General features: G+C 42.6%; 5 protein-coding genes across 9 annotated transcripts in view; 1 reads left to right on the top strand and 4 right to left on the bottom strand.

The window, feature by feature from the left end:
• ahcyl2b (adenosylhomocysteinase like 2b) overlaps positions 1-511 on the bottom strand; it is a 32294-nt gene extending 31783 nt beyond the window's left edge. The window contains exon 1 of the mRNA XM_031865558.1: positions 126-511. Within this exon, the coding sequence (XP_031721418.1) occupies positions 126-446 (321 nt within the window). The 5' untranslated portion in view covers positions 447-511. The remainder of the gene's footprint in view (positions 1-125) is intronic.
• Positions 512-1167: 656 nt separating this feature from the next.
• On the bottom strand, positions 1168-8464 carry tmem209 (transmembrane protein 209). 2 transcript variants are annotated; one of them, XM_031865792.1, is made up of 15 exons: positions 8404-8464; positions 7869-8030; positions 7679-7737; positions 7402-7533; positions 7029-7258; positions 6712-6913; positions 6333-6508; positions 6124-6195; positions 5887-5983; positions 5600-5725; positions 5411-5508; positions 3050-3164; positions 2779-2876; positions 2341-2414; positions 1168-2143 (listed from the first exon to the last, which is right to left on the bottom strand). In XM_031865792.1, the coding sequence occupies exons 2-15, from the start codon at positions 8009-8011 to the stop codon at positions 2089-2091; spliced, it is 1677 nt and encodes a 558-aa protein (XP_031721652.1). In that variant the 5' UTR covers positions 8012-8030; positions 8404-8464; the 3' UTR covers positions 1168-2088. The 2 variants fall into 2 exon arrangements, with proteins under 2 accessions (XP_031721652.1, XP_031721654.1); XM_031865794.1 differs by lacking the exon at positions 8404-8464 and having other exon boundaries at positions 7869-8382.
• A 194-nt stretch (positions 8465-8658) lies between these two features.
• prdm4 (PR domain containing 4) lies at positions 8659-15160 on the bottom strand. Of its 3 annotated transcripts, XM_031865566.1 has the most exons (12): positions 15106-15160; positions 14772-14838; positions 14455-14570; positions 14118-14306; positions 13093-13854; positions 12696-12845; positions 12317-12435; positions 12144-12229; positions 11845-11972; positions 11188-11730; positions 10679-10847; positions 8659-10441 (listed from the first exon to the last, which is right to left on the bottom strand). In XM_031865566.1, the coding sequence occupies exons 3-12, from the start codon at positions 14567-14569 to the stop codon at positions 10057-10059; spliced, it is 2646 nt and encodes an 881-aa protein (XP_031721426.1). In that variant the 5' UTR covers position 14570; positions 14772-14838; positions 15106-15160; the 3' UTR covers positions 8659-10056. The 3 variants fall into 3 exon arrangements, with proteins under 3 accessions (XP_031721426.1, XP_031721425.1, XP_031721427.1); XM_031865565.1 differs by having other exon boundaries at positions 14455-14838; XM_031865567.1 differs by having other exon boundaries at positions 14455-15124.
• Positions 15161-16167: 1007 nt separating this feature from the next.
• On the top strand, positions 16168-16822 carry LOC116393355 (achaete-scute homolog 4-like). Its single transcript, XM_031865607.1, has 2 exons — positions 16168-16190; positions 16273-16822. The coding sequence occupies exons 1-2, from the start codon at positions 16168-16170 to the stop codon at positions 16820-16822; spliced, it is 573 nt and encodes a 190-aa protein (XP_031721467.1).
• A 2372-nt stretch (positions 16823-19194) lies between these two features.
• LOC116393315 (suppressor APC domain-containing protein 1) lies at positions 19195-22045 on the bottom strand. 2 transcript variants are annotated; one of them, XM_031865505.1, is made up of 4 exons: positions 21810-22045; positions 19818-19988; positions 19570-19725; positions 19195-19332 (listed from the first exon to the last, which is right to left on the bottom strand). In XM_031865505.1, the coding sequence occupies exons 1-4, from the start codon at positions 21906-21908 to the stop codon at positions 19252-19254; spliced, it is 507 nt and encodes a 168-aa protein (XP_031721365.1). In that variant the 5' UTR covers positions 21909-22045; the 3' UTR covers positions 19195-19251. The 2 variants fall into 2 exon arrangements, with proteins under 2 accessions (XP_031721365.1, XP_031721364.1); XM_031865504.1 differs by having other exon boundaries at positions 19251-19725.
• Between the last annotated feature and the right edge of the window lie 2099 nt (positions 22046-24144).

The following is a 24144-nucleotide window of genomic DNA, read 5'->3' as shown; positions in this document are numbered from 1 at the left end:
GACCAGCTAGCTTGTTAGCATCGGCACACAATGCGAGCTTTCGTAGCGGCGAGGTGCTCGGTGGTGGTCCGATAACACCGAGGATATAGCAGCTAATGTGAGGGTGAACGTGTTCTCTCACTCGCCTTTTTCATCCGCGGAGCCTCGGCCACGGTACCGTCCCGGTTGACGAAAGCCTCTCCTCCGTTCTGCTGCGGGTCCGTCCGCTTCATAGCCGATGCCTGCGGCATCTTCGCGGGGTTCGGGGTGAGCAAACCCAGGCTGCCTTCTCCGGCTTTCGCGGAGGGCTCCGCAGCAGAGACAACGGCCTCGTGCGGGTCGTTTCTGCCGAGGGTCTTGCCCTCCGAGGTCGGTGTCACCGGGGAGCCCGCCGGTAGGTCTTTGCCGGTGGGGACGTCTTTGAGTTCGACCTCTGCCATTTTTGCTGCCACAACCTGGACTGACATCGCTGCAGTTTCACAAAGTCCCTTTTTCCCCCAACACAAATAGCGAGCCGAGCGGATGTGAGCGGAGGAGCGACTGTGTCCAAATGCATTGTGGTCCTTGTAGTTCGTCTCAGTTCAGTACCTTGAGCCAACTCCAATATCAATGATAGGCACACATCTGATATTTTACAAAACCTTAGTCAACGTGGGGAAAAAACATTGACACATGCATTTTATTTAGCGGACAAGAAGTTATAATCGATAAAGTGACTACTATTCCCAGCAGGGAAAGCTACCCTGCGAAGTGCATTGTGGGAAATGACGTTTGTAATAAAAAAAAAGTACGACACTAAACTACAAAACAAACGCGACTTATGCTTGATAATGCTGCAGGGCAATCAGGAATAAAGTTTCTAAATTGTTTTCTGTTACTAGGCAGTCTCTCTCAGTTTCACATGTGAGAATTAATAACACCAGGGTGCACATAATCACTCATATTACATTATGAAGGCATTTTCCAGCAAAACAGTTTGTCCTAAGCAGATGCTGACACAAAACTACTTAATAATGTTGAAATTTGCCAGTCAGCATTGTTTTCCAGCCTCAAGTCTTCAACTTGACTTTGCTGCACAAGATACTGAATCACATTACAATGATCTAGAGGTAGATATCATGCAGTATGTCAAGAGGAAAAAGGGATCAGTTGGTCAAATCTAAAAAAAATGAACTACATTGCCACCAAGTGGATGCCTACAATAGTCAAAAAATACCATTAGGCAGAGGGAAAGAACATGCTCTTACCAGTTTCTTTTCAAAATCTCAATTTTATTTCAAAGTCTTGTGACAAATGTAAAATGGCATTATTGAAAACGAGCAAACATATGGAAGGTTTGAAATTTAACAAATGGCTGACACAAGATGTCAGGATAAATGGCTTTTGTAAAAGACGTTACATTCTCAGAAAGAGACTTTGGTGATTCAAAGGCTTTTCATTTGTTTTCCATCACGTATCAAAATAATTAACACTGTACATAGTTACGTGTTGCATTGTAGCCTAGTACCAGGGAAGCTTTACTAAAACAGAATACTTCAATATTTTGTGTATTGCTTTCACAAGTCCAATTTTTGTATGTGACTTCAAGCATGTCAGGAGCATCCCTACAACAGAAGACCATCATTCAACTACAGGGAAGAAGAAAAACGGCATACCAGGCTACTGAAGCTGAAAAAACAAAAGTCAAGTCCGCACACACCGTTTGCATTCATGCTAAATGGCTCAGAGCCATTTACAATTCACTAGATAAATCTGAGGTATATTATTTACAAGGCTGCCAAGCTGGTACATTCTCAGATACAAAAATCAGAAAACCAAACAAATGTTAAAAAATACAGCTCTGCAGTGTATCACCTGTGGTGCAACGTAAATATGTCCTTAAAATGACAATACAGAATGTTACCCATGTGTACACTAAAATTGAGAAAATTTCCAAAAATATGCATTTGTTGTCTTTCAAAGGGAGGTGCCACTTCTGATCTGCCCCAGAAAGAGCCGTCCTTAAAATGAGGTGGTATTCCGACCAGTGTAGAAAAAAAATCCACTCGCAGCTTTTTGTTGCTTGGTAAATGATGATGATCATCATCATCATCATCATCATCATCATCATCAGTTCTCGAATATCCACAAGATGTTCACACCAGAGAGGCCAAGATTTACTCTCCTGTAGAAAAAATGAAAAAAAAAAATAATTATCCTACAAGCAAAGTCAAACTGATCATTTCAAACCAAAATGCAATCTGTGCTTTGTTGTATGACCTTTGTGTTGAAAATGAATCAGTATTTCATTATACTCTAAAATTACATATACAATACAAGCTAGCCGGTCTTTTACAGGACATTAATAGCAGAAGTACTCACCCCAGCATCCCTGACTCCTTAGTCTTAATGACATAGAGGAACATTAGGATTGTGTGGAACAGGTTGTTCCTGCCCTGTAACAGAAATCAAGATGGGTTCATGTTAGGAAACTGCTGAATGCTGATAACCAGATTCATTTCTCAAATGCCTTGTGTGTTCAGATGTAATGATTTAAAATATCATGTCTCATTGTTAGAATAGAGTGCAACATTGCTCCCTCTTTTATTTTTATGTGCTTTGTATTTATCACATTGCATTTTTAAATTATTTGGCAAGTTCAATCTTTAAGGGAGTCAGTAAAGTTGATCTGATCATATGTTTGATTTACAGCGCTACCTCAGGGATTCGATTTAAAGCCGGTAAGGGCAAAATAAGAGCACAAGCTGTTTTGTAAGATCCTGAAAATAGACGTCATTATTTTAAAAATGTTGCCGTCACCTTGGGTAAACTGTAGATATGTCCCTGGTAGATGAGCTGGTAGTCAGGGGGAGTTATGCTGCTTTGGTGGATGCAGAAGAGGCTCTCCTTTGTAGCATCTATGAGAGTTAACACAAAAAGAGACACAAGAGTTGAACCAGCACGAAGAAGTAACGATAGAAACTAGATGCTGTGTTTCCAGACTGAGAAGAATACAGTGAAAATCACAAGCATTTCATTTTTGTCCTTCCTGTTTACCAGTTTGTGTGTGTGTGTGTGTGTGTCCACTCACCAGGTTTGTCTGGAATGTGGCTGAAGTGCTGAGAAGTGAAAGTCTTCCCATCTGGGTACTTTGGGTGTGGAGGCAGTCTGGAGTCCAAGTATGTACAAAACATGTGCATGAGGATCTAGAGGGACAAACACAGTATTACGCAGAGGTATTTGGCCGGTGATCCCCCATTGAGGAAAGCGCCCCCCAGAGTGCTAGTGCATCACGTCTGCAACATAGATCCTACAGGCAAAATATTCAAAAAAGGCTGCGACAAATTTCCTGCACTTACTGTTAAGCAGTCTGTAAACTGACACATTTGCATGTATTTGAAAAGTCAAACAAGTTGTCCAGTGGTGTATAGTAAACGAAGTAGAAATACTTCGTTACTATACTTAAGTCGTTTTTTTTTGGATATCTGTACTTTACTTTACTATTTATATTTCTGTTGACTTTTACTTCACTACATTTTGCAAAGAAAATTGATACTTTTACTCCGATACATTTCCCCTGAAACCTTCGTTACTCGCTACAAAATCAAATCTATCTTTAGAAACAAAATGAATCATGAGACCAGCGTCGGGGACTGTGGTGGAACAGAGACTGCAAGCAAGCAGGTTTGGTGAATCAGTGGTCCTAGCTTGCAAGTTAAATCACTGGTTAATCACGTTAATGCGCAATTGCAAACAAGCGCTCTCAAAGCCGCGGTGTTTTGATTCCCAGTGATGCTATATGCTATAGGTAGCAAGCAACAACACACACAGGACGGGTGGGATGAGGAGAGGTGGATGGGTCAAACAAACACTGGCGTTTCCTCCAGGAGGCCGCAGTTTGTGCCGTGCGTGAAACGAGAAGCCAATGTTGATTTATTTGTGACGTGACTTCCGTACTTAAGCAACGCCACTTCCGTAGATATTTTAACGCAAACCACGATCTTTTCCTAAACCTAACTAAGTAGTTTCATCGCCTAAACCTTAGTTGTTTCCTGTGAAGATGGAAGTTTATTTTGAAAAGACAGTATGCATGTAACAAGCGAAAACTGACTCATGTTGCTGGACTTTTGCAGGAAAAACGCACGAAAAGTGAGGAGTAACTTTCGTAAGATATCAATAAAACGGGGATGAATTTATATCATTTTATAAAGAGAGTGACATGAGAAGATCAATCTCATGTCTAAGTTAAATCAGCAATAATCACTAAAGTGATTAGTGACTCGTGTAAAACATTTAAAAAAGGAATAACTTCAAAAGACAATTCTAATACAATGTAGCTTCTTTACATTCTAATAGAATGTAGCTTCTTTACATTCTAATAGAATGTAAAGAAGCTACATTCTATTAGAATTGTCTTTTGAAGATGAACAGGATATTTTTCAGGTTCAAGTAATGACTGGGTTGTTACTTTCGGTGCTGCTTTAGTATTGATCATGTTTTGATATTTGAGTCATTTTGTGGATGATCAGATGGAGTTATGATGGTAGCAGTCGCCCAATTGCAGATTCAGCTTGAGCAAAACCTTTGCCTATTGTGTTCAGATCAGGCCCATAGGAGTTTACAAGGCAGGTGTCCTTTCTCACAACACTGACCTGATGCATCAAGTGGATATTTTTTGCTGAACATAATATTATGCATTTGCCCTCTACATCCTCTAGTCGGAATGAGCATACTTATCAACGCACTGTTACAACTCCTTCATAGCGTCATATTGCTTTTTGGAGAATTATGATGATAAGTTCATAGCAGATGCAAAAGTATACTTATGTACAATATATTATGTTGAACATTGTTGCTCCTGGATGGCTCACAGCCAACCCAATTATTTTCAACACAGCTCCATGTCCTTGGTCATGGTGGCCACAGCACTTAAAAGAATCAACTTCATAATTCTCATAATTCTGACCCTTTGCTTTTTTATTAACAGCATTTACTTGTACTTTTACTTTCAATACTTAAGTACATTTAATATCAGAAAATTACTTTTGATACTTAAGTACAATAAATATCAAATACTTTAAGACTTTTACTCAAGTAGTATTCTATTAGGTGACTTTTACTGGAGTAATTTTCCAGTAAGGTATCTTTACTTTTACTCAAGTATGGCTTTTGGGTATTTTATACACCACTGAAGTTGTCACACTAACTAGTCCCAGCCTGTGCAGCCTGCTCTCTTACTGACATTAGTAATACGATCCGTCTAATCCCTAAAAGTTTGTGGACGAGAACAATGAAAACCCTTTTGATGACGATGTCGAATATCGACCATCATCAAACTTGTGATGTGTGTTTCACAATTTGCTGACATGTTAAGGACCAAATTATTAATCGATTACTCAAGAAAATATCTGGCTGTACCGCAAGCGTGGTGTGTTTATGTGTGTCGACTCACTGCACAGTCAGTGGGGAGGTCCGTGTCCCACTTCCTGTTCTTCAGATCACCACCACCATTCCAGCGGAAGGAGCTCATGCAGCCGCTGTGGGCCAGCTCTGACAGGACAGAATACAGGAAGCACATGAAAAACATACACGTATGACAAATTCAAAATGTCTTCCTTAATCGCATTATTGCTGAACCTACCCTTAACGCGATCCGCTAGATACTCCTGGTTGGGAGTGATGTCCAGATACTGAACAATAGAGTTTATAGTGGGGATGAATGAGGCTTTCATCACCGCTGCCTGTTTCAGGCTGCTTATGCTGGCCTCTGGTGGACGACAGAGTGAAAATAAGCTAGACTCAAAAACCAATAGAAGAATACATCGAAATCACAATAACGACTTAAGCAATTTACATATTACAGAACAGGTTTTTTTCATTAAAATGAAAATGTATGTTATACAATTTCCAAAACTGCAGACGGTTTACCTCCTATCTGGAGCTCAGGGCAGCCCATCCTCCTGAGTTGGCTGTTGACAGAGTCAGTTTCCTTGACCAGAGGGACCAAGATGGTGTCACTGATCCACTAAAAAAGACAAAATAGATTTATTTTCTTACTCAAATTAAGTGTAGATGGAAGGTTTGTAACAAAAATCACACATGAAATTCATTTAAAACTTTTTTTTTTTACATTATGTAATTCTGCCAATATGTTTGAACACTCACATTTCTAAGCTTGGCCGTCCAGCTATCAATGCGGTCCACTACAGGACGACTGGTGGTGATTCTGGCCCACACCTACATAACAGGAAGAGAAAAGTACATAATTTCATGGCAATCATACATTACACACTGACAGACTGGTGTGTCTCAATTTGAAAATCATAATTATTTTATTTATTTTTAGGGTACAAAAACAATGGTAGTTTACAGACCTCCTCTGCAGCCTGTTTGGAGCCCAGGTCCGTCTCATCCTTGTGGGCAGACGGGGCCAGAGAGCGGCAGGCCGGCTGGTACAGGAACTTCCTCAGGCTCTGGGCGTAATCTCCCACCGAGCGGTTGTAGTTCCAAAATGTTGGGCTGTGGCTCGGAGACACTGACTCTGGACTCCCTATATAGTGAGCATCAGATCATTCCATGATCACATACATCACCATGTTTTTCCACATTTACTAAGACTGAGATAATAATTACTAATCATCTGAAGAATTAACTGGCCAAAGCTGTCTGTCTGTCTGTCTCACTTAGTGGCTCTAGAGTGTCCTGCTCTGTTTATGTTAAGAATGGACTTTCTAAGGCACTTGCATACTGTACCTAACTGACTGCGGTGAGTCCTCTCCTCCTCCGTGCGGAGGAACCTCTCCAGGCTTTTCAGATCCTGCATGTAGTCCTCCTTGCTTCCAGGGGAGTTAAACACTGAGGGGGATGTGCGATATCGAGCTCTCAAGCTGGAGCCTTCTGCTGGTCCAATGCTGCTGGGGTAGGGAGAGCCAGGGGAAGAACTGTAGTTCAACACCTGAGGAAAAAGGAAGAAAGTAATGCTCTCAATGTGAAGAGTGAGAAATTCATCAATTACATTGATGCACTACATATCTCCAGGCTAGGACAGATAAGTGATGTAATGGACATGCCTTTCCGAAGGCCACTGAAGGGGAAAAGGGCCCCCCTGCACTGTTTGGGGTGGATGGGCTTCCGAGAGGAGGGCTGTACCCGGGTACACAGCTGGGGGAGAACTTAGGGCTGGTGGTGGCCGACCGTGAGGGACTGAAACTCAGCACGCTTTGGCCCTGCAGTGGAGACGACTGGGCCGGGGCTGGGGTCTCTTTTTTTTCTGGCTTTTGTGGCGGAGAGACATGAATACCTGCAACGGGACAGACAATAAGCATCATACTTGTCCCACACTCAAAAACTAATAACCAAGGTGTGTTAACATAAATCTAATAAGAGATTTAACAAAAGGAGTGAAAAATACAAATTCTGCAGGCAACAAAACCAGAGCCTTACTTGTGTTTCTCAGACCCAGTAGGTGATGCTGCTCCGGGGATACAGCGATGGTGGAGGGGGCCATTGTGTATTTGAAATATTTCCAGAAGTCAAAAAGGGCATTGAGGCTAAATAGAGAGGCTAGCACCAGTTCTATAAACAAGGAGAGCGGAGAAGGACAAACTCAGCATACAGTGGCTTACAAAAATGCCAAGCAAAGTGTAACATAACAACATTTTATAACTTTTTAGCTACAACAGAAAGCCCTTTAGTAAATGAGAGAGTAGTGGGACCTCACCGATGTACCAGATAGGCCAGTACGTGATGTTGTAGTAATGACTCAGCAATTTCCCTGACCTACCAAAAAAAGAAGGTGAAAAAGACACACGTATAAATTCACCGTGCAGTGGAAGAGATGGGAGATGGTGGGACGCTGCATCAGTGCAATGGTTGCGAGACATCACATTATTGAACTTCGATCAACTTACATTTCAGTGTAAAGCATGCCAGCTAGAGACACGTTGAGAACAGCCCAGGCCAGGACCACCTGACGAGCCTGTTCCTCCCTCCTCATCCTCAGCGCCCTGTCTATCATACTAGGCATCCCGTCCTTCGATGGGGTCAACATCATTTAATCTGTTCTGTTCAGGCTGAGACAAGGAGCAGAGAAAAACAAAGACAAAGCGAGCATGCAGTGAGCTACGTTCAACAGATTAAAAAGCAAATCCCAAAAAAGTTACTACTAACACGTAGCGTGTTACAGAGCAAATCACTATCATTTAGACAGACATCTAATCATTCTGTGACATGACAACTCTACACGACTCACGGATACAAGTAGAGCAGTTAGCCGACCTGCTAGCTAAACGATAAGCTAAAGTTAGCTAGCTCACATATAAACAATACAAAAATTGCGGGGGAAGTGTGGTTTCAGTGTAAATTTCAACAACCAAAAATACAGAATTGTATACCCAAAGTGATACAACCAAAATACAAATACAACGTGTAGAAAATAATTCATACCACGCTACAGTGAATGACAACTGCGGCGCCGCATATTTTGTAATTTAACCGGAAGTTGGCTCTCGCGCTTCCGGCCGCATGAGTAGCTCGCTTAGTAGTGCAAACTCAGCATTGCCGCAACGTTTTTAAAATTACTTAATTAATAAAAAATATAAAGAAGAAAGCTAAATTAAATATACCCACGGCAGAGAATAAAAATCAGAGACATTATTTCCTTTCGAGTTGTCTCATAATAATACCGACAGTTGTGCATAGAAAGTACTGTCTTTGAAATTTAGCTAATTTTTCCTCCAATAGTGCTGTAACGTTACTTGAGAGCAAACCATTTTTTCTCCATTTCTTTAATGATCATGGTCTGCTTTTTTTCACGAAGTACATCGAAGTGAGACGGCCAGGTGGGGGCGCTACCTCTATTTCGTCCATATGGATTTGCTCTGAATGAGCATGTGTTGATCGATGACCTGCAGTCCATGATCACCAAGGTTAAATACCAATATAGACGCAAGAAAATGATGTAGTCATCTATGTGATAATGCATGCTTACAACTCTATCATGTACATAAGTCAACATGAAACAGCTGTAAATGTTCATTTAATAAAACATTTTGCAACACATAGGATGGAGCTACAACATAAATAATATAATTATAACATTAGGTCAACATTCACACAATGAGGAATATCACAACAATGCCCAGGTTCCTGTTTTAAAGAGGCTCACTTCCATTCACAATATAAAAAATCCTGGTTTTAATAAATAAAGAATGGCCAAGGCCATTTAGCAATTACATATCCAGACTATGCAAGAATATGGCATCAGCAATTGTAATTGATATTGTTGTGCAACTACAAACATATCAACCATTCATTCCATGTTATTGAGTGAGACAAAAAAGAAATAGAATGAATTACAATGAATGAAAGTTAGCTTAATGGATCCCATCAACCACTATTACACAGGCCCAAGTTAAATAAAAAGAGTTTTGTAAAAAATACAGTCAGATCTTTATGAGTTTTCTTATATGACAAAGATTATTTCACCAGCACCAATATGCTTGGGTGAGACTAAACATGTATTGATTTAAAAATGTATGTAAAATGTGTCTATTAAAAAGTATTGCCTATGTACTCCAATAAACGCAGGGATAGGCATTACGGTCAGGTGCATTGTGATCCGGACAGCAGGCAAAGGCGGAGACCTAGGCGTGCCGACCCCTGGCATCGCAGGCGTGGAACATGACCACTCTGGCGTGGAAGGAACCGGAGCTGGAGGTGGAACGGTATCAACTAGATATAGTTGGGCTGACCTCCACGCATCGGGGCTGGACTTTAGTTCTTATCACAAGTGAGGTTAAAACGGAGCGTGAGATGGACAGGCGGTTCGGTGCGGAATCAGCAGTGATACGGGCGTTGCACCGGACCGTTGTAGTGAAAGCTCTCCGTTTACCGGTCCATCTACCTTCCCACACTCACCGATGATCAAGAGCTTTGGGTAGCTAATGACATCGACATGATAATGGAATGGATGAAACGTAAGATGTTGCAAATGAAATTTGACAAAGTAACTGATAATTGGCAAAAAACTAGAGATAAACATGATTAGTGTAGTAAAGCATATAAATAAACAAGACATCTCAAAAAGGCACAGTGTTGTCAATGAGGGGGTGACAGGGACTTTTCAGAGTCATATCCTCCAACATCTAAACCACAGTCTTCATTGCTGGCTGAGTCTACAAGTCTCTCTCCCCCTCTTCCCCGACCATCCTCCTCCTCCTCCTCCTCCTCCTCTTCCTCCTCCTCCTCTTCCTCATCTTCATCCTCTTCCTCATCTAATTCCTGCTCCTTGCGAGACGCTCTTTCCGCCTTGGGCCCTTTGCATATCTTGAGGTGACGGGTGAGGTGGTATTTGGTGAGGAAAGCTTTGTGGCATTTCTCACAGACAAAGTCTCTTCGGCCCTCGTGAGAGTTCATGTGCTTCTTCAGGTGGTTGGTCTTGAGGAATTGTTTGTTGCACTTTGGGCACTCTATGCGGCGCTCACTGTGGTGGAAAAGGGAAACAGCATAAAGACAATGCACGCGTTATATAACCGTTATTTTATTAGGTAATCTCAATGATATCAAGATCTCTTTGGCAAAAAAAGACCAGAGTACAGAAAGAAAAACAAACAGACTACAATCACTGCAAAAACAGACCACAATCTTTAGGCCTGCCAACTCATATAATAACTGCTTAATTCTACAGCTTTATCTAGAATGCAATAAATAAGTTACATACTGTGTGTGGGAGAACATGTGTTGTGTCAGGTCATGTTTCCTGATGAATGCTCGGTCACAGAGGTCACACTTGAGCTTCTCGGCACCGGTGTGGATGAGCATATGCGATGCCACATGGGATTTCTGGGTAAACAACTTCTCGCAAACTGTGCATCTGTAGTTCTTCTGACCTGTCGGAGGAAAAAAAAAAAAAAAAAAGAGTTTCAGAGGTTTCAAATGTTTTAAAGCACTTTTCCACTTTCCTGTATCGATCTACTCAAAAGTGTTAAAGGGTGCTGGGAATTAGCTGTTAATTTGTTATTTTCTTTTGAAGTGCATTCACTCTCTCGTCAGACACGTCTTTCCTAGAAAAAAACTAATACATAGTTGAGTTGAGTGCAATCATAAATTTATATAAGTGACTTTTCATAATTGGTCTTTTGGGACAACACAGTATATAGTATGACAGCTGAGAAGACAGATGTTGCCAAAAATCAAACCTGATTCCACTTCAATTATCCCTGTACACACCTGTGTGAATCTTGAGGTGCATCCTGAGGTTGCTGGGATCGCTGAAGGCCTTACTGCAGTATTCACACTTGTGAGGTTTCATCCCCACGTGCCCCATGAAGTGCACGTTGAGCTTTGTGGATGTGAGAAAAGCCCGGGAACACATGCTGCATTTGAATTTCCTCTCCCGTACATGACCCTGACCTTTCGCTCTGGAGGTAACATTATTAGAGTTTCTATTACTGCTGGCCCTGATGCTGTTGTTTTCACTGTTTGTTTGTCCTGCAGCGTGGGTGTGGCAGGGCCATGGGGAAGAGGAGGAGCTCGAGGTCCCATTGGTCAGCTTCTCTTCCCGGTGAGTGTGTTGCTGTTGCTGTGGTTGTTGCTCTTGCTGCTGCTGTGGTTGTTGCTGAGAGTGGTCCTGCTGCGACGGGCTGTGGCTGTGTGGAGGTTGGTTATGGCTGTGGTTGCTGTTATGGCTATCAAGATGAGACTTGAGCTCAGAGAAAGAGGAGCACTCTTTGCCACAATGGCAGATCTGGCCCTCGGGGACCTGCGGAACACCTGTAAAGACGTGAAAGATGGTGGAATGGTCAACATCAATCAAAGGATAACAAGTGGATCGGTGTGGCTTCTTTAAAATCAAGAGTATACATGTTTAGTCATCTGTTGTCTCACCCATCAGCCTACAGTAGTCTCTGCTGTAATAGAAGAGCAGCTGCTGGTCCGGGTGGATCTCTGTGGTTGTACAGAAGAACAGTTTACCGTTGGCAGGGTACGCCACCAGGTTCGGTTCCTCACGGGTTCTAAACACACACATACACACACACACATAAACACAGCAAACTGGTCAGTTTATTAACCCGTCGGCTAGACTGAAACATGGCAAAAGCGACAATGCTGATCACAAGCACTGACAATTTGGGAGGAGAAAACTGAAGTGCACATCTTTATCCTACTCCAGCTCTGTGTCATACCTGGCTTTGTGGACAAACATCATCCAGTTGCACTCGTTCTCATCTGTTGTCACAATGTAGAATTCCAGCACATTGTTGTGGTACATCTGAAATAAATAACTGGGTTAATCTACTTATAATGGTTTTGGACTGACTGCGACAACCCACGGTCCAACTAAAATCACTGCACTGACCTTCCATATTTGTGGAGCGTCCTTTTCTGGCCAATCAGAGAGGTCCACATTGCTACAGTGCTGGCCCACCATTGGTCCAAAGCAGGTCCTTGGAGGAATGACATCCCGTGCAAAAACTCCTGAGGTGGGTGGGGGCGGGGCAAAGACAGTTTGTCAGTAATCTAATTGATGGTCTGCTAAATGTTTATTTGTCGACCTATGTACAGCCTTTAAAAAAAAAAGAAGTATATAAATAATAAATTCTAATAGTGCTTTTACTTTGCACTTGAACTGGCAGATACAAAACTGAGCACATTGTTAATGAGGTTCTACATAAAATGCAAGATTTTATGCGTTTTAGAATTCCAGCTAGGAATTGTTAGCGGGTTTATCCTCTTACCAAGCGGTTCGTCAGCTACTGAGATGCGCAGGCACAGTCGACGCGGCAGAGAGAGGCGAGCCCGGCTTTGGATAGGCGTGTCAGGGATGAAGGTGACTGGGCCGTGCTCTGGGCAGTCTGAGGTATACGAGCGCTCACACAGTGTGCACCCTGGAAGACAATAAAAGCACTACAGTTGCTTCAGGTGAGAGTCACTAATATACTTATTACAAAGTCAAGTGCTTACTTAACATACACAGTACTCATTTCACTTCAATGACTATGATTTTTACAATTACTTATTTAAATTACATATTTCCTCCTAGCTGTATATGATTCCTCGTACCGTTTTCTTTTTTTTTAATCCATTGATCCAGTTTTTTAACCTCTGAAGAAACTATTACAAATACACACTCACAGATGGTGTAGGCAGTGACCATGTTCTCCTTGTTGGAGGTAGAATCCTCTAGCTGCAGGGTGGAGTTAACCAGCACCAGGTTGTTTTCTGGCCCCAGCGACACCTCTGCAGTGATGGGGGACACATTCACTGCGTCCAGTCCCATCCCAGAGTGCCCATGGAGGGATGGCTCCAGTTGGCCCTGGCCGGCCATGGAGCCAGTAAGCACCACACTGACAACGCCCGAGTTCAACTCCCCATTTGAGTGGAGCTGCTCCCCGAGTCCTCCTGCTCCTCCTCCCACCGTGTTCCCCACTCGGCCCCCCATGTGATCCTGCTCCATCACCACCGGTAGTTCCAGAACAGGGGGTCCATGGAGGGGCATCACCCCACCAGATGAGTCCACCCCAGTCAATCCCTCATGCGGCTGAGGCTGCCTTCCCCCTCCGAGCTGCTGCTGGGTGTCAGACACCACCACCCCGACTCCGTCCATGGTGGCCAGTTCCTCTCCCATCCGGTCAGGGGACATGGGGCTGCTAACACGTGACTCCATGGCCAAACCTGTAGAGTCCAGCTCATGAGCACCAGTCTGGTGGAGGTCTCCCTGGCCGCTCACTCTGGAGTCCATGGGCACCAGGCCCTGCTCCAGTGGGCCTCCAGGGCCACTGTAGGGATCAAGACCTGAGGGATTGTTGCTGGCCACCGACAGGGTCCCATCCATGTTAAGGCTGCTAGGGTGGATGTATTGAGGGGGTGGACGGTCTGCCAGATAGGACAGGATACCTACAGCAGGGAAGAAAGAGGGAGCATGATCAGCGCTGAAACAAAAAATCCAAACTGAATGTACTGAGCAGCATGCATGATTTATTCATTAACTTAAATATGTTCAGTAAAATAGCAACCGGAGGATGGCTACCCTTCAAATTAGAGCATCCGGGATAAAACTCATTCAAACAATCATCCGCACCCCAAGAATCTGGCTGACTGCTTTGAGAATTTCAACACAGACAGATGAGTTGTATACCTCACACAAAATGAGAACCCACCTGGCAGTATGTGTCGGAAGTAGCTGCTCTCCAGGTGGGGGTATGGAGGCGGTGGCAAAGAGTAGTTCCTCTCTGGCAGGCCGCACATCACTCCTCTGTCACTCAGCGGACCCATGGGGAGCATCAGCGAGAGGGCAGAGGGAAGGGAGCCCAGGGAGGGACCCAGGCTGGGGATGGCCACTGACATGCCTGAACCATAACAAAGAGTCAAGAGGAAATAATAAACCGAGATTAAATTCAGTGATGCTTGATTTCTCAACAGTTGGTCTAGTGTGTTAGATCTACTGTATTGTGGCCAGCTGGAGCAAACAGGCCTGGCCGGTAGTGTCTTTCATACCTGCAGTGGGAATGGGGTTGTGTGTCGGGGAGGTGGGCAGACCCAGGTGGCTGGCACTCACTGAGGGCACACTGAGCTGGTCCATGCCCACAGGACTCAGGTTCATGTCGTTCATCCTGGAGTTAAACCCAGACATCCAAATAATGAGCTGACCGCTTAAGTTTCCGGCTGTTATTTAGACACAGTTAGAAATACTGAGACATGGATTTAGGCTCCGTTACGATTGAGCCCTTATCTGTAGCGTGTATCGCCTGTATGACACACTCATACAAAGACACACAGGCGATGCAGTGTGAGCTACGTTAGCTTCACGTTACCTGAATTCAACAACCGATGCCCGTCCGTAACCATGTACTGTTGAATTGGGCTTTCATATGTCTCTCCCTGTAGAATAAAAACACCTGGTGTGATTACAACTCAACTTAAAACGACATGCCAATCACGAATATTATAGAAATGTTATTTAAATAGCTTAAACAGCAGTTAACGTTAGCCTGGCTAACTTGCATCTAAATACGTCGTCAAAACAGAGAATTAACTGCTGTGTTTCAGCTTGATAGAAGTAACGGAATATCTGTCACGACAGAGCGTGACGCTTCATTACAAAAATACTGACTATGTAGAAAGGAAGGTGCCTTGAAAACAACATACCAGCACAATGCCTCCCTGAACGGGGCCATGACAGTTTAACTGCACATTGTGCGCATGCGCTGTAGGAATAGAGTATTTGGCTGATCACAGGTCAGTTCTTCTGTCCTCCAATCTCCACATTCACAAAAAAAGAGGCGGAGCATCAGGGGGCCGGGAAGTCATATATGGCCTAAATAAAAAATAAAAGTCTTCTTTTTCTGTTTTGAGTCATGTTGTCTTGCGCTGTTTTGGACTGTTTTAAAAGACTGCCTACACTTTTTACAGAATTTATTGTCTGACTGACTGTGACGCTATTGAATGAAAGACATACAAATATATTCATTTCGATAAAAGTGATTACACATCGTATGTATTAAACATTTGAGTAATTTCTTCAGTAAATAAAACAATTGCGATATCATTCTGCCGCAATAACGTTTCAGTAAATATAAAATATCCATCAAAGGCTATCGCAGATAATATCAGATTATACCCAAATCCCATAATGTGAACTGTAAAACAATGTGATGCAACTGCCTCTGAGCTTACACACAAAATACTCATAGTCAAATAGTTAAAAGAACACTCAGCAATTCATCGTTTCCATATGTGATTTCTGTTCATTCTCCTCTGAATCATAATTCCATCATTCTTTCAAATCACATGATTGTATGCATCTTAGATAAACTGATAGTGAACTGGGATTAAAATGCAACATGACAATCTGTTGCATTTTGCCTACCATATGTTTTATTGATATATAGGCTATTTTATAAATATTTACAATCAAAAAGTCAGTTATTTCAAGCCCGTATAGTTTGACTTACACCTTCATGATTAGCGTTGCTTCACAGTGTCAACAGAAGGAAGAACACGTTGTGTCAACAGTTTTATCTTGATGAGAAAGTCATGGCTGCATCTCCGCCCCGGATCACACCCACCATATACCTACACCCTCAAAACCCCAACAAACAAGTTGTCAAACACAGACTGATCTCAATCAAGAAGTTCACTTATAAACGATCGCAAAAAAAGATTTAATCATACAAGCTAGTGGCGGTATTTACTTTCTGAAAAATCGAGATGACTGTGAGGAGACTGTATGGGTAAGTTGCATCGTTGGTACACAATTAATTGCATATATTTTGCAGCTGTTTAATCTAAGATTGTCTCCTTTTTTATTCTCAGGGAAATGTCTTATCACAGTAAGGAGTTAACGGAGCATATCCCATATGTCCCTCCACTGGCTCTCCACGGCTTCTCCATGGACAGCAGCGGAGCACACTACAAGGATGCGCTTCGACTTGGACTGCCCATCCACCTAGACGCTGCATACTTCGACCCTGTGCACGGCCAGAGGTCACCCTACAGACGATTATCATACTTCCCCTTTCACGTCCCGCTCGGTGTGTGTGATTATTCCTTTGAGCCTGCATTTATCCGGAAAAGGAACGAAAGGGAGCGACATCGAGTGCGCTGCGTAAACGAAGGTTACGCGCAGCTCAGAGAGCATCTCCCGCAGGAGTTTGAGGACAAACGGCTCAGCAAAGTGGAGACCCTCCGGGCGGCTATCGATTACATCAAACACCTGCAGAGCCTGCTGGACTTAAACGCGTCCGGGATGGAGATGCCACTTGGAGACGCGCGTAACCGTGCGCCGCTTCCGCAGAGGACAGATTGCAACAGTGATGGAGAATCCAAAACTGGCCTCAACGACAGTGGGGGAATAGTTTACTAGCTCTAACTCTCTCGCTCCCTGTGATATGCTGTACATTAATTCAATTGTTAAGAAAGTAAAACATGCCTAATTGACACAATTTCCACTGTCTGATTTTATTCCAAAGTCTGTATTGAACATAAACATCGTTTGTTTACATGTAAGGAGCCATAGGACAAACACCCATCAGAGAAAGCAGTTATGTTAAGATGGTTATAAGACGCAAAATCACAATGAATGATATAATTGTGTTGCATCTAATACTGTGATATAGTGGTGGTGTCTGTTATGTTGCATGTTTTATTACCGAGTGTGAGTTTGAAAACACTTAATTACTAAAAATGAAAAATTCAGCAATCAAAATCTTCACCATTTGTTATAAACCGATGAGGGAATAGTAAAAAAATATTATGACTATTTTGTGGGACATTTGAAGTTGACATTTGGAAGTTGAGCACTTCATATCTTTAGGTCGTATAAAAAGATTAATTCAGTGTAGGTCCATCCACTTTGAATTTTTCTAAACATTTGGTAATAATAACATTAATTAGTACACTTAACTGTAATGCAGCTATTAATCACAGCTGTGATTTCCTGCTATGACATAAATGTCATAAATGATGAGCAAGGCTTATTCTGTCTGAAACTGATACTCTTGTGTCATGTTTTAGTTTGGGCCAAGTGAACATTGAATTACAGTAACACAGGCTTAACTGGCCCTTAAAGCACATAAATGACACCTCAAAACAATCTCAGGGTTCTCAGGAAGTTATCTCCCCTAATAGCTTAAGGAATGCACTTATCAGGGAGACCTATTTGTGTGTTTATACTTCCCACCTCCGCTGACCTGCACGGAAACAGCTCACAATTTCTGATTTTCAGAAATACCAAAACCACAAATTGGAGGGGGGGGTAAACACACTGTTCTATACAAGTAAAAGGGGTCTGGAGAGACCAGCAGAGCGCAGTTCAAGTGAACTGTGCTGGTATGGAAGAATGGCATTGACAGCCACAAAGGCGTGACCTACCCATAACAAAAGGTGTTTGGCTGTGCAATACGTGAATAAGACCCAATAATTAGCCAAGTGCTGGTACCCTGGGCTTGATGGTTCAGTGGCACTCTGAAGATAGAGAACATTAAGCTATTAAAATGAAAGCATCCGCCATAATGGATGTTTTCTCCCCTGATACACACAGGCTGATTCTAATCAGTTTCCATCCCTGATTCATTGTAGGCATTGCTATAGCTTACCGGAAAGGTTGTTGCTAATGCATGCATGTGATTTAAAACGGTAGACTTTTGAATGTATTTCCTCCTACATGATAATTTTTGTAAATCTGTCACAACATGTACAACAAAACCTTGTTGTCGTAAACCAACACATTTTTACAAAATGAGCTTGTACTGCATACAGTATGCAGGCACCAGAGCTCAGACTAACAACAACATGTCCTCCACACAGACAGGCAAAGTCACAGCGTCACCATGGACCTCGGAGTAAACATGTAGACAATAACTGACAGACAGATTATATTTCTATATTAGGCCTGCAAATTGTGTCTTCTGTGTTCAAGGCTGCAGATTTGTGCAGGGCAGGAGAGGAAATACCTGCAAACATGCACGATGACTTAGATAGATAAAGTTTATCAGTTGAAGTAAGATCAGTGCAGGACCACCGGGAAAGGTTGCTGCGACATGTCGAGACAGAGAGCCCACATTCAGAGACGGAAACGGAACAGCAGGACACTCAATTGCGCAGGGTTGTCTCCTGTATGCTTCAGTTTAAAATCTGGAAATTGTATTTCACTGTAGAAGTTGTTTTTTTCTTCCAAAAAATACTCCGCATTGCCAATAGATGGCATGTTGATTGAAGTTTTGCATAATGTTGGTTACATTCAATTTGTGGTAAAAATCCAAAAGTATTTGTTATTTGAGTAAAAAATTAAAATGCAACAATCCAATTATATCAAAATACTCGAATGGGCAAAAAATAGGAAAAGTGTTCGTGCTGTACAGTGGACAACATTCAAATATTAATTCAAATTTGAAAATGTAAATGCAATATAAATAATGTAAGCAATATTTAAGTCAAAATGAAAAAGATATTTTCCAACCATTTGAAAATGAAAAAGAAAACAGTATTTAACATTTCTTTTTTACCTCCAGGATCATGACTGTCATAAAACGCACACACCCATATGAGATATACCAGTATGTGAAAATGAAAATGGAAGCAGCGCTTTTCTATAATAAAGTCAGTTATCCAACGCTTCAGCAAAACTGGTTTGTATTGAAAAGAACACATAGAAGCAAATGATGCATCCTTTACTGTAATTTATTAATTAAATACATATTTACAAGTAGTGTAACGTAAGCAACTGTGTGACATGAAGTGAAATGTACACCTTGTGTGTCTTCTGTGTGTATAAATACACGTGTGTGCTGGCAATCAATGGGCCTGCAGCTTTTCCACGAGTGCGTCTTTTTCCAATTCTAACATGGATATCTGACGATTCTTGTCGCTCACCTCCTGTCAAAGGAAGAAAATATGGCCATATCATAGAAACACAAACAGATGAATAAGTCAAGATTCATGAAAAAAGCATCCCCTGTTTGTAAAGATCAATTAAAGGGGAAAATCACCCCAAATAAATAAATGAGTACCAAACAGGATTTTTTTTAAAAAGAGTTTGAAGCCTTTTAAGGCTAATAGTAAATTAAATGACTTCCCCCTTCTTGAACATGAGACATTTTTTCTTCTCCCTACCCGAGTTAGTACTGTGTTGTGCCACCGGAGGTCACTCACTGCCACCGCGTCATGCAAAGAAGGGTTGCTCCCGCTAGTGACATTGGGCTCACTCATCACAGAACCCAGAGAGCCATTCGCCCGCTGGATCCGAGACCTGAGGAGGCAAGACCGGGCCTGTAGAGATGCAGACAGGTGGGTGTTGAGGGACACCGTAAATGACAGTTCAGTAAAGTCTGTGAGGCCCTGAACCCAACCCTGCCTCGCACCTCTGCTGCGCCTCCCTGGCAGGATCCGACCCCAGTTTTGGTCTTGATGCTGCCCTGCCTGGCTCTGTTCTCCTCCAGCCGCTGGAGGTACCAGAGACGGGCCTTCTCCAGAACCTCCAGGCCGGAGCACAGAGCGTCCTTCTCCTTCTCTAGGTCCTTCAGACGCTTAACCTGAGGTGAGAAGAACACAGCTCGAAGATGTTCATGTGAGTATATACAGAGTCTTGTAACCTAAACTGAAATTGTCCTTCATCATCCAGGAACAGCTTTGTGAGAGGATACCGACAAAATGAATAAACGTTGGAGCGTCACATTCAGCCAGTGGCCTGCATGTCACCTCTCTTCATTCCCTTTAACATTTTTTTTGACTATAGAGCCAGTCAGGTATGTGTTTGCATGATGGCACCAGGGGGGCTGACTAACAAGCCCCCCCCAGCCAGCTGACCTGAAGCAGCGTGATCGGCACAGCGCTGACTGTTGTCTTCAAGAGGCCCCAAGGCTTTGTTTACATCAGCAGAGCAGCAGGAGGCCTTTAGTCCTATTGTCTGCCCTCGGCTGCATTACATGCACTTTAAATGGATTCACATATGCGTTTTTCAAATGGAAACGGAGTAGTGTGGATATGGCCTGACAGTGCCACAACAAGCAGGGAATCATAACATATGTTGGTGTGATCCGCCTCTGGATGAGGACAGGACGTCACAGTCAGAAGGACATTAGAAACTCATGACATTGTTGTATCACTAGTGAGAGATTAATCTTAGCTGCGTTTTAAGATATGCTAAATAGTTCCCTTTTATTTAATATACGATCTTATCTTAGAACTGTGTGTCTGCAATAATAATCTCAAATCTATGACTGTTAGTTACATGACAACTCCTCTTATAATAATAGATTCACAGTTATTGGAAAACTGGTTATATTGAGCCTTTAACAGGAAGCTGTGAGGGGCAGACCTGACATGTGGGAATGTGTCACTGGGATGACTGCAGCCATGCAACCTTCAAAACAGTTCAGGACATGGAGCAAAGACAGAAAAACAGACTGAAAACAGAGATTCTGCAAGCATTTAGCTTAAACGTCCAGTATAAAAAAAAGCTAATTCCTATTATGTTTATATGAATAATACAGTTCATGATTACAGCAATGTTACAACCAAGTATATGTCTAAATACTCCATAGTGACCACTTCATTAGGTATACGCTGACACAATCTAATGCAATCCTATCCAAACTTGTATCATGTCTATAATGTTTCGTGTATTTTGTTTTTCTGACACTATTATAGAGGTGTATAACTATTATTGAGGTCAGGTCATTGGTTGTGTCATGCTGGACTGCATTAAATCCAGAGGTGTTTCTAATATGTTGAACCCCTCATGTTTGCAAAATAAGAAAGACACAACACGAAACACACTTTTACATAATACCTTTGAATACAATGGCACCTTTAACTATGACTTCAATAAAGAGCACGGAATTGAAATTCCAGATTTGAGACACCATACATGTTCACATACAGTACAGTGTATAAGCATATAAGCCTCAATTCAACTAAATAATTTGTTCCACATGACAGAGGAGTAAACAAGGTCATGTGAATGTACCTTGGCCAAATGTGCCAAACTGGTGACACTTTACACAGACTGGAGAAGCAGTAAATGCTTAACTTTGAGTAATGAATCACAAGTCTTTTTAAACAGAAACTGTATAGTTTTAACCTACATGGCCTCTACGGTACTACTACAGTAATTTTGTCAATTGTGCAAAAAACAGTGAGCTGAAAACTGGGGAACAAAACACGTGAGTAATGTGAGAATGCACGGCAGTTGATAAGAATCACTAAGGAGAATCACACTCATAATTACCCACGACAAAGACACCATGAGATGCAGCTGATTAGAAATAAATCATATGCAAGCTTCTACCACCCTCCTACACACACACACACACACACACACACACACACACACACTCAAGCTCCCTCCTCACCCATAGGTAGAAGCGAAGTGCGTCCAGGCTGTAGAGGCCGGTCCTGAGCGGGATGATAACCACAGTGTAGGAGCCAGAGCCGGGGGGACGACAGGCCATGGAGAGGAGATCAGTCACTGACAGCTACTACTACTACTACTACTGCCCCATACAGCTGGCTGAATAACAAACAACAAATCACAGCTCGCCACCGGCTGGCTCACAATAATAGGCCTACAACAGAGAGAGAATGAGAGTGTGTGTGAGAGAGAAAGAGAGAGAGAGAGTAGGCAGGTGTGGGAGGAAAAAAATCAGCAGGATACACAGGCACAGGCAGCGCGGTTCACCCTGGGGCGAGGTAATGAAAAATTCCACATGTCACTGCCATGACTGGTTAATCGACGTACAGTGACACGGAGTGAGCGATGGAGTGGAAAGAAGGTGAAACTGGCCACGCGGGATCAAATAAAGCAGAAGCGACAACAGTGAGTGGGAGGAAATATGAAAGGGGAGCTGCGGGTGGCAGATTTGAGAGGAGGATACAGGTGTGAGATCAGGCGTTTGCCAACTTGTGTGTTTTTTGGCTCGAAAACCTTGTTCGCCCCAAAATCTCAGCTATGTAGAAGAAGGACAGGAGGGAAAAAACAGGCCTCCGTTTCACAAGCTGTGTCTGCTCAGGGGCAGGATTCACAAAGAATCATGTCATCCTGTAACTAGAGAGTGTAAACAGGACGTTCCCCTTATCGAATGAAAAGAGGAGCGCGTGTGATTGTTTTTCTGCTCAGCTTCAGGTGAGCCCCAACACGTTCCCTGGAATGTGACCTAACCTGGAAACGAGGAGTGCGTGCCGGCGTGGACATTATAGCAACAGAGTGAAGCGGTTAAGACAAACAAGCGGAGCAGTTCTGAGAGCAGAGGTGGAGGGTGGAGCGCTCATGGATTTCAGCCACGTGGCATTGCCACTAACATCATTACTATCAGCGCTCGGCTGTTCAGCTGGTCAATGGCAGCATCGGTGGCACATGTTTTGTTGTTTTATTACTGCCTCAGGCTGAACGGGCTGTTAGACCAATCGGATGAATCCTTTAGCAACACTGTTGGAAATATTTATTTAGCGTCCTGAGATTTACGAGGAGGAATATGAAGATTCAGCACAAAAAAATGTGTTCTTCGTTTTTTCTTTGGCAAAATTAACTAATTCATCAATCTGTTTTTTTTTTTACCACAATTGCCCCCAGGTCCTTCAATGTGTGCATCAGTTTGAATAGAAAAGGCTTAATGATAGATACTCTGTCTGATCAGGAGTTTAGTCTGACCAGTTGATTCACTTAATTAACAGCGTTCGATCCCCAGCCCTGCTAGTCCATCTCAATTTTATTTTTATTAATTGACTTGACTATCTTTACATGTAATCAGCTTAACGAACAGGCCCCTGAAACCTATTGATTACTTGCTGAAAGTGTCACTGACTTTCTTTCTCACTTTAATGCCGCAGTCCTGCTTGATCACCAGCAGAGAGAGCCATAAGAGCGCACCGCCTGCCAGAGTTGAGAATCCTATTCAGAGCTGACATTTTGTGATTCTTTATGGTTTACTCATTGACGCGTGAAGCTGCAGCTCTTACACAACACCAGATGGCGCTGCAGAACAATGACACGGAGCCACGAGACTTGCCCAAAAGTATGCCAACTATTTTCAACCTATGTTAAGACATTTCTCAAGCCTGCAATTCATGGCAAAAAAAAAAATTAGGATCTCTGAGAGGTCACTTTTACATAACACACCTATACATTACAAACTGTAGGTATATCTAACAAAAAAAAGCTGTTCTGTAATATTTTTGTGTCGTGTGACAAGCCCCAATCAGCTTGAGGACAGCAGTTGGATCAAAACACGGGATTCAACTGCTACAGAGGAATGTCTCTGCGCTCATCTATGAGATGGAGCCTGCTGGGAGCTCATGACCCTGTGTTACATCATGAGACACATGATTCTCACCAGAATAAAGCTCTCAAAAAAAAAATCTCATGATAGCAGGAACACTAACAAATGATGCATTTTCTACTGTGACGCCTTCTGTTTAGCTGGTTGTAGGGCTCTTTACCGGGAGTCAAGAGAGAAGATGAGATAAAATAAAAAGGAACAAAAAATGAAGTTCTGCACAGTTTATGTGTGAAAGAAGTCATCTGACTTTACAGAAGTCACTTAGTAAAAAGAGAAAACCTTTCGTTGTTGATCATGTTGAATTTACACTGTGGGGCCCTGTCACACAAATACGTGAAAATATAATCATACATACAGTTTCAAATACACACACACACACACACACACACACACACACACACACACACACACA

This window comes from Anarrhichthys ocellatus, unplaced genomic scaffold (assembly GCF_004355925.1).
Source record: "Anarrhichthys ocellatus isolate YVR2014 unplaced genomic scaffold, GSC_Weel_1.0 scaffold33, whole genome shotgun sequence".
Lineage (NCBI taxonomy): Eukaryota > Metazoa > Chordata > Actinopteri > Perciformes > Anarhichadidae > Anarrhichthys > Anarrhichthys ocellatus.
This window is presented reverse-complemented; position numbering and strand designations above follow the sequence as displayed.

Bases quoted from the DNA above. Each gene is read 5' to 3' on its own strand.
- tmem209 (XM_031865792.1), bottom strand. From the start codon at position 8,011: ATGATGTTGACCCCATCGAAGGACGGGATGCCTAGTATGATAGACAGG. The intron at 2,877-3,049 runs GTGAGTGGACAC...TAACTCTCATAG, and splicing joins CCACATTCCAGACAAACCTG to ATGCTACAAAGGAGAGCCTC. The intron at 2,415-2,778 runs GTGACGGCAACA...TTTCTGTTACAG, and splicing joins ATATCTACAGTTTACCCAAG to GGCAGGAACAACCTGTTCCA.
- LOC116393315 (XM_031865504.1), bottom strand. From the start codon at position 21,908: ATGGCCTGTCGTCCCCCCGGCTCTGGCTCCTACACTGTGGTTATCATC. The intron at 19,989-21,809 runs GTGAGGAGGGAG...TTCTCACCTCAG, and splicing joins CACTTCGCTTCTACCTATGG to GTTAAGCGTCTGAAGGACCT. The intron at 19,726-19,817 runs GTGCGAGGCAGG...GCATCTCTACAG, and splicing joins GCCAGGGAGGCGCAGCAGAG to GCCCGGTCTTGCCTCCTCAG.
- LOC116393355 (XM_031865607.1), top strand. From the start codon at position 16,168: ATGACTGTGAGGAGACTGTATGG. The intron at 16,191-16,272 runs GTAAGTTGCATC...TTTTATTCTCAG, and splicing joins ACTGTGAGGAGACTGTATGG to GGAAATGTCTTATCACAGTA.
- prdm4 (XM_031865565.1), bottom strand. From the start codon at position 14,590: ATGTCTGGGTTTAACTCCAGGATGAACGACATGAACCTGAGTCCTGTG. The intron at 13,855-14,117 runs GTGGGTTCTCAT...TCCCTGCTGTAG, and splicing joins CTTCCGACACATACTGCCAG to GTATCCTGTCCTATCTGGCA. The intron at 11,973-12,143 runs GTATGACACAGA...GTGTGTGTTTAG, and splicing joins ATGTTTGTCCACAAAGCCAG to AACCCGTGAGGAACCGAACC.